The sequence below is a fragment of the Medicago sativa genome, chromosome 1 (genome assembly GCF_051527215.1).
Source record: "Medicago sativa cultivar Bolivia chromosome 1, Bolivia_mono, whole genome shotgun sequence".
NCBI classification, from domain to species: Eukaryota; Viridiplantae; Streptophyta; class Magnoliopsida; order Fabales; family Fabaceae; genus Medicago; species Medicago sativa.
Window position 1 is genome coordinate 83,909,667 of NC_140749.1, and position 13,283 is coordinate 83,922,949.

The window sequence follows — 13,283 nt, forward strand, 5'->3', positions numbered from 1 at the left end:
CTTCACATGAGAGAAAACACCCCTTTGATTTGAAACAATGTTATGGTTCATTAAACATCCCTTTGTCAAAGGTTATAATCATATACACTTGAATCAATGCAAAGGTTCATTAAGCACCCTTTTGCCAAAGGTTATAATCATATACATTTGAATCAATGCAAATGTTCATTAAGCATCTCTTTGCGAAAAGTTCCAATGTATATGAATGATTCTCATGAAGAGTTACAACTTTTGATTTAAAGTGATTCCATTATTTTGGAAATCACCAACAAATAAAAGGATTGTTGGTACCAAGATTGAGTTCCAAATTAGGAATCATGCCAGTGAGATTGTTGTTTGAAATGTCCATGCTAGTTATTGTTTGCAATTTTCCCCAAAACCAAAGAGGTATTGGAGATATATTACTGACATTTGAAAGGGAAAGATCGGATAAGTCATTTTGTGTTTGAAGCCAATTTGGAAATCTAGAATTCATATTACAATTTGATAAACCCGATTCTAGTAATTGAAAAGGAAGAACCCAATCATTACTAACCTCCATAGTCAATGAGTTGTCGGACAACCATAGCCTTTTCAATTTGGAGAGGTTAGTGAAATGGGATTCAGAGACGACACCTTCAAAAGAGTTTCGGCTCAGGTACAAACTCTCTAACTCTGTAAGGGATCCAATACTTTGGGGTATTTCTCCAATTAATTTATTGTCCACAAGACTCAATAGTCTCAAAGATAAGAGGTTTGAAAGGTCTGGTAACATGCCTGAAATCTCATTATACGATAAATCTAGTTCCTGTAACGATGATAGATTACCAATGCACTGGGAATGGTTACTAGAGGTGATCAAATCTAAATCACCACTTAAGCGGTTCTCATAAGCTTGGAATGTCTGCAAGGTGCATATATTCCCTATGGATTTTGGGATCTCACCTTCTAGACTATTACTTGAGATATGGAGACTTACAAGTGAATGCATTATGTTTCCAAAATCATCAGGAATGGGACCTCTCAACAAGTTACGAGAAAGGTAAAGGTGTTGAAGATTAGAGCTGTAGTTAAGCACCCAATTGAATATTATTGATGAAGACATCAACTGATTGGAAGATAGAGCAAGGACAGTAAGGGAACTAGTGGAAAAGTTCAAATAAGAATCAAATAAAGGGAGAATATTGGCGTCAGAAAGGCTACAACTTCTTAGATACAATTGGAAGCTTCATTATGAATTGCAAGGTGTGATGAGAAGAATTGTTGAGATTTTGAATTGCACTCAAGTCAATTTTTCTCAAAGATGAGAGCTTTGATAGCCACTCAACATTTCCTTGACTTTGGCTGTTGATTCTAAGATCAGAATTGTAACCGAGCACAAGAGACCGCAACAATGATAGATTTCCGAGTTGGAAAGGGATTGCTCCATTGAGATCATTCCTGCTAAGATCAAGATGTCGCAATTGTGATAGATTCCCAAGTTGAATAGGAATCTTCCCATCATAACCACCAAATGAGAGATCAAGGTATTGTAAGTTGCTGAAGGATCCAATAAATTTTGGGATTTGACAACTGGTATTAAAATAGCTGAGGTCTAGATATTTTAGATGTTGCAATTCAGTTATTGAAGGATTGATTTCACCAAGCAATCGGCGTCCATACGAGCCCTGCAGATCAAGACTTTGAACATTACCAGTTTGATTGTTGCATTGAACTCCTATCCATTTGCAACAATCTTCATTTGGACCGTCCTTCCATGTGGACAACATGCCATAATCATCTTTAAGGCCTTGTTTGAACGTGAGGAGAACATGTCTTTCCCTCTCTTTGCACTTTGTGTCCCCATCCTTTGTTGCTGAGTTGAACCCAACAATGAAGGACAACATCATCAATGCATGCAATGTATTAATATTATGGTTTCTCATCATCATTTCAACTGCAAAATAAAAAAAGAGGTTCTCTAATGGATGATATATTCTTAAGAGTTATACATACACACACAAATATATATATATATATATATATATATATATATATATATATATATATATATATATAATGGATGATATATTCTTAAGACTTTTTATTAGAAAAAGCAAGTCTTCTAACCGTATGGAAAGGGGCAAAGGGCAAAAGAACGTCAAATGGACATGGTAGCTAGACCCAATAATGCCTATATGATTCCTTGACGTGGAAAGGCATTTTAATTTTATAACAGTCTTATTAATTACTTCTGTCCAAAAAAAAAGCCGTCTTATTAATACTTTATTATTATAAAATATGAAATCGAAAAATGTGTTTTTGTTAGCACACTTTCCTGAGAAAGTCACTATCAAGAACTTTTACTATTTATTTAATAATAGCATCTATATGAAATCATCAAAGAATACTATGGCCTCTTAAATGTAATAGAGATGACTTGACTAGGGGTTGCACTTAAGTGCCATTGGTTTTTGGTGTTATTGGTGCATTTCTTCTTATCTCTTTCATTACTATCTCTCATCTAAAATGAACTGATAACACCAATGAAACCAAAGGCCAATGACTCCCAAGTATTTTCCCTTAACTCTACCAAAAAAACAGATGACTTGACTTGTATGAAAATTGTTTCATCCATAATGAAAGACCTTGAAAAATATGTTTTTCTAAGTCTTTGGAATTTGGAAAGGTTTGGTCCATCTTGAGCTCACTCAGTTTAAAGAGTGTACTCATTAAGCCATTTGTTATCACAATTTTGTTCTAGTTAACTTCTTTCCTGGAAATTTGGCTAGTTAACTTCACAAAAGGAATTTAAAGTATCATTTGGCCATATAAATTTTAAAAATACCATCAAAGCTTGACAAATTTAAAGTAGGAAAAATAGAAATTTTATATATAAGGGAGACCTGTAATTGATGTTAGATAAATAAAAATATGCTTTTGGAACATCTCTATGGTAAGTAATACATTGAGCTTCAAATTCATCCCCTTGTTTTGTGAAGGGACTTTTTATCAAACTGCAAATGAGAGGAAAAATCTGAAATTTCTGATGACATATATACTTGTCCATCTTAAGAGGTGAATATTGCGCCATGCCTAAAATGATAGATAGTATATATGAGGTAAATGTTAGACGTTGTGTTACCTGCGTCGGGACTGAAACTGCCATTTTTCCAGTAATGTCTTATGTAAAATTAAGCCAGAAAATACACACAAAGATAAATACACTTTAATTAGTGATGACACTTACTTTGTGAGGACCATCCTGAAGTGAAGGGGCATCTAAAGCCTGAACAATCTTGCTCAATTTTAGCAATCAACATTCAACAATCATTATTATCTCTCAGAATTTTTATTATTCTATCAAAGACAGACCCTCTCAATCAAATACTTAATTTTTCAAAGGTTCTAGAGCAAGAAATGTGAACAATGTACAAACTCTTTTAAATTAAGAGTACTTTGAGACTTGGGAGCAAGGTTGTCAAAATCGAGTGTTTATGTAAACTCGTTTAGCCTATGTGAAATCAATTTGTAAACTCAACTCATACAAGTTTTCCTTGTTATAAAATAATGTTAAAAATTATCTGTACATAACATATATACGTGTATAGTACAATAAATGCACCAATAATTCAAAATTTCAACTCAATTATAAAGCAAAACACTAACATGAACAAAATCAAACTAACATAGGAGTAAAGGAACCAATTGTGAAAACCAAGAAAAAAAATTCAAAAACTTTTTTAAGAATTCCCTACGAGTTCGGCCATGTTTGCTGAAGTCATTGTGAGTTCAACCAAGTAAATTCAGTTTCATTTATGAGTTTACGAAGATTCTAGTTTAAAGCTGAATCAACTCGAAATTGATACCTTAGCTCGTGAAATCGTATGACTCCACGCATTAACTCGCAATTTTAACATCCTTGCTTAAGAGAGTGTGTTGCCAGTGTTACTTTAATCCCAATTTCACAAGACAGAACAGGTATCAGCTAGTTGACATAAGTGATATTCACTTAACAGTGTTTGTTTAGGGATTGCTTATTTGCTTTTAACAGTGCATTTTTTTCCAACTTGGAAAGTCGGGTTTAGTTGCTCTTGATTCTCAAAAGTCTTTAGTGAGAGAATTGTCTAAAAAAGGTGTATGGAACATGATTAACTAGTTTTTCTTTTGAATGAAGTGTGTTTGACATGATAAATCTTGTCATTTGCATTTTAAGCCATGGAATAAACTTCACTTGAGATCAATGAAATGGGCGAGTAAAAATTAGACTATTTTCGATTTATAAAATGTGAAGAAAAACTAGCGTTTAACCATTTAATGCAGGAAAGGTAATACAGATAGATTAACTTAAGGGAGCAAGATTTATAGACTTTGAAGACTTGATTCTTGCACTTTTCAGCTTGTTAAAGGAGCATCGTTGAGTAGATGACTACCATGTATAATATTCGTGTGCAATGTTGTTTCCTGTACTGTTATTGTATTGCAGTATTTCTTCTGCTATTTAGTTGAAGATGATATTCAAACTGGTATGTGTGTTTAGCTGCATTTGTGGTTCGCAGGTTGATTGCATATCATTAGTAGAGTTATTTTTAATGATGATGTCTAATTTTGATCTAGGAACACATATTTTCTAGTGGCTGCTTGGATAATTCTTTTGTTGGGGAAATTATTGTCTTTTTAGATAAAACAGAATACTATCACTTTTAGAGAGAAACAGAATGTTGTAAATTGTGACATTCAGGTTTCATGTAGCCCATCTCTTGTTACTTCTATCACTTTTTATAAACTATACAAGTATTATAAGATAAAGGATATTATCAGATATATTATTAAAAAAAATGAAAAATAAATGTAAGTGTGTTTATTTGGGCAAACAGTTGGGATAATGAAGAAAGTAAGAGTACAAGTGAAAGTTCATGATAAAATGTATGACTATATTTGATGTATATCAGATAATAATACAAGAAAGTTTTAACTACATAACAGAATACTTATCCATCTTATGTGACTGTGTAACCAAAGAAGCAAAAGTGTACTCCAGGATGCTAGACAAAATATAACACCAGAAATCCATTCACTTAACTCAGATTCTAATGATCCTGAAACCAAATCTAATTTCAGTCTTTTAGTTGGGTGTGTTTTGGATATTGTGGTGATGGCATTCACATAACACTGATTCTGCTATAACCCTTAGCTTCTGTCGAAGTGATTAGTATGAGTTGAAAACTTAGCTTCTTAATCAGAATAATTTTATTTTCATCAAATTGAAGATAAAACTTTCAAAACAAGATATTGATATAAAGTGTCAAAACAATGTCCTTGATTGTGTTCAGGTATCATATAGGCCATCTATTATTATTATATCACTTCTCTTAAGAGTGTGTTGATAGAAGGATATCATCAAATATATCATTAACAATACAAAAAAGATCATGCTATTATTTTCTTACTAGTAGAAAAAAGATCTACTAGTAATAAAAAAAGATATTACATTATAAACAGTATTGTCATACAAACTGTAGAAATGGTTTAATTATACATGTATACCAACAGTAGTAATAACAAAGCATCTATGCCGAGACAAAAGATTCATGATTCAGTTAAACAATAAAAAAAGTAAGAAAGAACAGAAATACCTGCTCATCATTGTAACTAGACAGATAGACTCACTGCTTCCACCACATGATGACTTTCAATAACAAAGTGTTCAAGAATCTGGAGTAAGTTTCTCTCCAAGACTATAGTAGCAATATTGAGCCTACCGAGCCAACGAAACCAGTGAAGAATCCAAACCCCAGGCTCATGTATACTGCTTCCAAAAACATTGAATTGTCATCTCCTACATCAGTTGTTGGCACTTGATATTTTGGTGGATCTTCTTCTGGACATTTTATATCAAGTGGTTCTCCACAGAGATTAGCATTTCCTTCAAAACTTGAACAGTTAAATGTCTGCAGCTGCGTTCCACTTGGAATTTTCCCAAAAAGCTGATTGTTTGACAAATCCAACATAGCAAGACGATCAATGTGAGCTAGACTTGAAGGAATTCTGCCTGACAGATGATTTCTTGATAGATCAAGAAATTCGAGTGACTTGAAGTTTCCTATGTTTGAAATGATTTCCCCGCTGAGATTGTTCCTTGACAAATTTAATGAAATCAATCCAATTAAGCATTGAACTTCCGATGGTATTTCCCCTGTAAGATGGTTGCTCGAGAGATCAATGGTTTTTAAAAACCTATCTGCGTTTTTGTATGGTTGGTCTACACCTTTCCACATCAGGAATAGATCAAAAACATATGGTATAGATTCCACATCAGTCATATTCAAGATACTGATACTGAATGTATATGAATTATCCATTGATGTAGTAGAGCTAATGGTGTCCTGCCCCATTGAAGTAAAATTATTTACACAAGTTAGGATTCCTCCTGATAAGCTATTTTGTGAGAGATCCAAGACATGAAGATTTCTCAAATAGCATAGATTCGGAGGTAGACTTCCATTGAAGTTATTGAATTGGAGGCTTAAGATTACTAATTGGTGTAAACTCTGTCCAATCCATGAAGGTTATTTTGACCAAAGGTCCAACAAAGCCAACACTGAGCAATTCTTCAATGAAGAAGGAAGTTTTCCACTCAAACTATTATTTCTTAAAATCAAAGCTTCAATATTAAAAAGGGTACCCATTGAAAATGGAATCTTTCCCGACAATTTGTTATTGCCCAGGTCAACATATTGTAATGAGGTTAAATTATTCCAACAATCAGGCAACTCACCCTTTAATTCATTGTTTCCTATTTCCAAAACTTCAAATATGTTAGGCATACTTGTATTGCATAGAAAGGAAACTAAATCTGAAAAGTTATTATTGGACAGATATAGTGATACTGCTTGCGATGCGATAAGAAAGAAGGAATGAAAACCTTCAAACTGATTTGAACTCAAATCTATATAAGGAAGGATTGTTGGTGAGTTTGAGTTCCAAATTAGGAATCCTGCCTGTGAGATTGTTGTTTGAAATCTCCATGTAACCTAGTGTTTGCGATTTTCCCCAAAACCAAAGAGGTATTGGAGATAGATTACTGACATTTGAAAGGGAAAGAATGGATAATTCATTTTGTGTTTGAAGCCAATTAGGAAATCTAGAATTCAGATTACAAGATGATAGATCCAATTCTTCTAATTGAAAAGGAGGAATCCAGTCATCACTAACCTTCATAGTCAAGGGGTTGTCGGACAAGTCTAGTATTTTCAATTTGGAGAGGTTAGTGAAATGGGATTCAAAGACGAGACCTTCCAAAGAGTTTCCGCTCAGACGCAACATCTGTAACTCTGTAAGCGATCTGATGCTCATGGGTATTTCTCCAATTAATTTGTTGACTTCAAGAAATAACACCCTCAACGTTGAGAGGATTGAAAGGTCCGGTAACTTTCCCGAAATCTCATTATTCCATAAGACTAGTACCTATAATGATGATATAGATTTCCAATGCAGTGGGAATAGTTACTAGAGGTGATAAAATCTAAATCTCCACTCAATCGGTTACCATCAGCTCTAAATGTCTCCAAGGTACAAATATTCCCAATTGATTTTGGGATCTTTCCTTCTAGATTGTTGTATTCGAGTTCAAGACTTACAAGTGATTGCATTATGTTTCCAAAATCATCCGGAATGGGACCTCTCAACAAGTTTTCAGAAAGGTCAAGGTATCGCAATTGTGAGAGATTCCCAAGTTGAGAAGGAATCTTCCCATCATAATAACAACATGACAGATTAAGGTGTTGCAACTTGATGAAGGAGCCAATAAATTTTGGAATTTGGCCACTAATACTCGAATAACTGAGGTCTAGATATGTTAGATGTTGCAACTCAGTTATAGAAGGATTGATTTCACCACTCAAATAGCTTGTATACGATCCATGCAGATCAAGACTTTGAACATACCCAGTTTGGTTGTTGCATTGAACTCCCTTCCATTTGCAGCAATCTGCACTTGGATCGTCCTTCCACGTGGACAGCATGCCATGATCATCTTGAAGGCCTTGTTTGAATATGAGGAGTGCATGCCTCTCCCTCCATTTGCACTTTGTGTCTCCATTATTATTATCTGTTGCCGAGTTGAACCCAACAATGGAGAACAACACCAACAATGCATGTAATGTATTAATATTATAGTTTCTCATCATCATTTCAACAACAAAACAAAGATGAGATACTCTAATGGGTGCTATATTCTTAAGAGTTATACAGACACACACATATATATAAATAATTGTGTCTAAGGAAGGTGTATTTTCCTGCTTCCTTCTTATCTTAACCTGTAATTTTATGGTCCATCCATTTAATGTTCAAATTAATCTTGTCTTATATGAAGGAAAAAAGAGAGATTTTTTCGATCAATTATTATTTGATGGAACAAAACAGCAACTTTTCTTTACAAATTGCTCACAAACGTATGGAGTGGAAATGGGTTTGAAATTTCTGCACTTAGAAAATCTTCTAATTGTGGAGATTTGAAATGCACATGCCACAAATACATAATTTGCCAACGGGTAGTACTTTGGGTGACATTGCGGTTGGTTTATATTGATCAACTACAATGTTACAAGTGATTTTCTTTTTTTTCTTTCATAGGATTTTTTTGTTTTTTGTACACTTATAATATTGTGGTTGACCAATATCAAAAATCACAATGTTACCCAAATGATATCCTTTGTGAACGGTGGATACCAACTCCAGAATAAGAAACACATAGAGTGGGTCCAAAAATAAAAACAGAGACTTGTAATTTTGATGACTATGCATTTGGTTATCCGATTAAAAAAAAGGGGTTAAATATGTTTTTGGTCCCTATAAATATGTCAATTTTTCGTTTTAGTCCCTCTAAAATTTTCCTTCAACATTTAGTCCCAATAAAATTTTCAATCACTACTTTTGATCCCTATTTTTAATTTATTTTTTGTATTTTTTAATGAAATTTTGCAGAAATGTGTAAAATATTCTAAAAAAAATTCCTAAAAAATTAGAATTTTTTAACAAAACACAAATTAAATATGAATTTTTGACAGTAAAAAATATAAAAATTCATATTAAATTCATGTTTTGTTAAAAAAATTTGAATTTTTTTTGGAGTGATTCTTATAATATTTTGAATTTTTCTGGAAAATTTTATTAAATAATATGAATTCTACATATGATTTTACTTTAAAAGAGGGACCAAAAGTGAAGATTGAAAATTTTCTAGGGACTAAAAGTTGAAGGAAAATTTTAGAGGGACTAAAACAAAAAAGTTGACATATTTATAGGGACCAAAAACATATTTAACCCAAAAAAAAATTTGAGTTTAAAAAATGATTTATTTTTGAATATATTTATATAAAAAATGAATTGCATAACAAATTTGAATGTAAAAATCATGTGTGGAATAAAAAAATCTTCAATTTTTAGCTTAAAGTTAGAACCAATTTTGGAGAAAAATAAATTTAATTTCAAGGAGTTAAGACCCTCCCCATTTTGTACAGAGCAACCAAACATATCAAAAATCAATTGTTTAATGTAAAGTTTAACTTTTGAGAATAAAATTTTATTCTTATTTTATTCTCAAAAGTTAAACTTTACATTAAACAATTAAGGAGTTAAGACCCTCTCCATTTTGTACAGAGCAACCAAACATATCAAAAATCAATTGTTTAATGTAAAGTTTAACTTTTGAGAATAAAATAAGACATTATTCGATTTTTTTTGTACAGAGCAACCAAACATATCAAAAATCAATTGTTTAATGTAAAGTTTAACTTTTGAGAATAAAATAAGACATTATTCGATTTTATTTTTTTTGTTAATGGTCTGGGTTTGAACCCCGGACCTTGCATATTTTATGCATTGTCTCAACCAATTGAGCTAAGCTCACTAGAACACATTATTCGATTAGTTAATCATCAATATTTCCACCACCAAAAAAAAAAATCATCAATATTTGATATTATTTATTGTATATGGATCCAAAAAGTATTAATCTATTTTCCTTTTCATTTAGGATTGAATTATTGGCTAGGTTCTAACCACAATTAAAATAATTCATTTAAGTGATTAAAAACAGTTGAACTGTATAATACTCACTTTGTCCCTTTTTATAATACTGTTTTACAAAAATCATAAGTATTAAGAAAAGTTGTTAGAGTAATAAATTTGTCTGAAAAATGTGTTACTATTACTAAATCGCCCTTTTTGTATAAATGCATTGAATGTTGACTTTTCATATTCCAAAAGAATTGGTGGTATAAATAATGGTATAGTTGAAAAACGAGTAGTAAATGCATCTAAAAATTTATAGATAGTCTCATATTCAGGACAGTTTTTCTTTGAAAATTGTCTTATAACTAGTATGTAGACCCGTGCCAAGCACGGGCTAGATTTTCGACTTTTTTTATTATATAAATATTATTTAAATGGAAAATTCTTTATTTTATATTCAATTTATCAATAACACGTATTGTTATCGTATTTTTAATTAAATATTATATATCAATATTAACGTGTATATATTTATTTGGATTTTTGTAACATTAAACAACAGTAATTTAACGAATGTAATGTTGAAATATTAATCTTTAACGTTGAAATATTTTACACGGTTGACTAAAGTTAAGAATATATTTTGAATATATTTATCGATAATAAATGGATTAATTCAAAAACGAAACAAAATTAATTATGGAGTTTTTTTTTTGTGTTCTGTGTATATATAGTGTTGCTTGCTTGGTTTTTTTTTCTCGTCAGTCTCTATTGATCTTGTGCAGGGAATTGACTATTAATAACTTATTTAATAACTGGGGTGTCTGAGTTTCGAACTCGGCCCCTATATATATATATATATATATATAGAGAGAGAGAGAGAGAGAGAGAAGCAACATACTATTTTTTTTGTCAATTTATTATTATATCACCAACACTACTAATAGTTATTCTCTCAAAAAAAAAAACTGCTAATAGTTATGTTAGGTTTATGACATTAAACTAACAACAACATCACAACCCCATATAACATAAAAAATTAAAAATAAAAACCGAACATATAAATGAAAAATATGGACACTCGTGCCAAGAACCGACTAAAATTTAATCATACTTGAGGGAGAGAATATTGTTATGTATGAAGTGTCAGTTAAAGGCTCCCTAAAAAAATGCCAGTTACAGGCTTAAAGTCGAACATTAGATAAATGAGTGGATGTTGAGCAACAAATAAGTAAAAAAAACTTATATACTTAAGCCTTAAACATGTGGTATCATTCTCACTTGCGTAGTTTCTTTTTATTCAAGAAGTGGATCCACACCTGTGTTGCTTGCTCCAGAAGGCCCAATGATGGTATCATATCTCGGTTCAACATATGGGAGAGCGGGAGTGTCAATTGTGGGTTACAATTTTACATTATATGCAAGAGTAAATGTTGAACAACATAAAAGTGAGATAACCTATACACATCATGTCTCAAGACTTTGGATGAACACGTGATATCAACCTCATTTGTGTGGTTCATCTTAGTCTAATGTAACGATACAACTCAATGTAGACACCCAAGAAAGTCCCAACAATATCATGATTTATTTTGTTAATTTCTGGATGTCATTTTTTTAATATTTTATCTTAAATTTTAGTCTTTGGATATCATTAGCTTTCATGCAAATTTTTTATCAACCTCTATTATTTCAAAATTCCGTCACTTTTGGTCTTTGGTCGGATCTGATAATGCAATAATGTAGATGTGTTCTACTGAGTTCACAAAATATGTGGTTATTAGACAATGTAAATTAATGTGACTTTTGTTTAGTCTAATATTTTGGCAGCATAATTACCCAACAATTAATCTCAAATTCCTTCAATAAATTCATAAAATTACCAACAACTCACTATATTTTCTATACTTTTACAGACTAAATACACACTACTTAGTTGTTTCCCTTATCATTTCTCTCATTTTGAAGTTGCTTTTTAATCTTTTTTTTCTAATTTACTTTCTCTTTTCTAAAAAAAGAAAAATGGAACAAAGACACCCATCTATGAAACATCTACTAACTCATATATATATATATATATATATATATATATATATATATATATATATATATATATATATATTTATCATGTTGTGTCTCTGACCTTATTTTACCATCTCAACATATTACAAACACCAAGAGTCTCTTGTATAAGGAGAAAGGTTAATGTGTCATATGTGAGGTAAATTTTACATTAGATGCAGGAGTATATATTGAGAAACATAAGTGAGATGACCGATATACATGATGTCTTAAAGTTTCTGGTGAAGATGTGGTGTCAATCTCACTTGTGGAATTTCGCTTAATCAAATATGATGATCCAACCCATTGCATGATCCCTCTGAACTCCAAACATTATGATGAACCATATTTTTTTAATATTTAATTTGAAATGACTAAAATTTAAACTTAATATTTAATTTCAATCCTTCAATCATTTTTCACGTGGTCAATTTGAGGAGATCTTCTCGAGTAACTTTAAAAATACCTTGAAGCGAACACATCCCACATCCTACATTTCACATAAAATATTAGAATTAGAGAATTTACAAAAAAAGACTGAAAAATAAGATTTCAATTTGATAAGGATGTATATGCAAAGAAACAATGGAGAATGAACACCTTAAAAATATGCATGTTAATTTGAGGAGATCTTCTCGAGTAACTTTAAAAATACCTTGAAGCAAACACATCCCACATCCTACATTTCACATTAAATATTAGAATTAGAGAATTTACAAAAAAAAAGACTGAAAAATAAGATTTCAATTTGATAAGGATGTATATGCAAAGAAACAATGGAGAATTAGGTAGCCTAGTGGCTAGAATTCACCTTGTAAGGTGAATGAATGGGGTGTCCGGGGTTCGAACCCCGGCCCCTGCATATAATAATGCATTGTCCTACCAATTGAGCTATGCTCAAGGGACATAGTATGAACTCCATTGATTGAGTACATAAAATTAGATTTAATTATAAATTAAAATCGATTTTTAATTACACATATCACATCACTCCCACAAATTGCAATGATCATTCTTTATCGTTATTTTATTTGAGTGGTGAGTGTAAGTTAATTTTAGCTATAAGTATGCAATTATAAAGGTGATTGGAGAATAATTTATTCCTATTTGATGCATCTTTTTTTTTTTGAGGGGTTGATGGAACCATTTTGTTTTCCATTAAAAAAACATTATTGTACCGTTTTTGTATCCCTTACACACCTTTTTAAGAATTCAAAAATTAAAATTATTTCTTAATAAAAACAATG

General features: G+C 31.5%; 1 protein-coding gene and 1 pseudogene across 1 annotated transcript; both read right to left on the minus strand.

The window, feature by feature from the left end:
• Window positions 1–262: 262 nt before the first annotated feature.
• On the minus strand, window positions 263–1,865 carry LOC146958309 (receptor-like protein EIX2). The gene is made up of 2 exons (XM_085751943.1): window positions 1,197–1,865; window positions 263–1,087 (listed from the first exon to the last, which is right to left on the minus strand). Exons 1-2 carry the CDS (start codon window positions 1,863–1,865, stop codon window positions 263–265), a joined length of 1,494 nt encoding a protein of 497 aa, XP_085608069.1.
• A 3,505-nt stretch (window positions 1,866–5,370) lies between these two features.
• On the minus strand, window positions 5,371–8,256 carry LOC146958310 (receptor-like protein EIX2; annotated as a pseudogene).
• Between the last annotated feature and the right edge of the window lie 5,027 nt (window positions 8,257–13,283).

What these genes read in the sequence shown, in the direction of transcription:
- LOC146958309 (XM_085751943.1), bottom strand. Translation starts at nt 1,865, where the DNA reads ATGTTGTCCTTCATTGTTGGGTTCAACTCAGCAACAAAGGATGGGGAC. An exon ending in TCATAATGAAGCTTCCAATT is followed by an intron (nt 1,088 to 1,196) that starts GTATCTAAGAAG and finishes TCTTCCAATCAG; the next exon opens with TTGATGTCTTCATCAATAAT.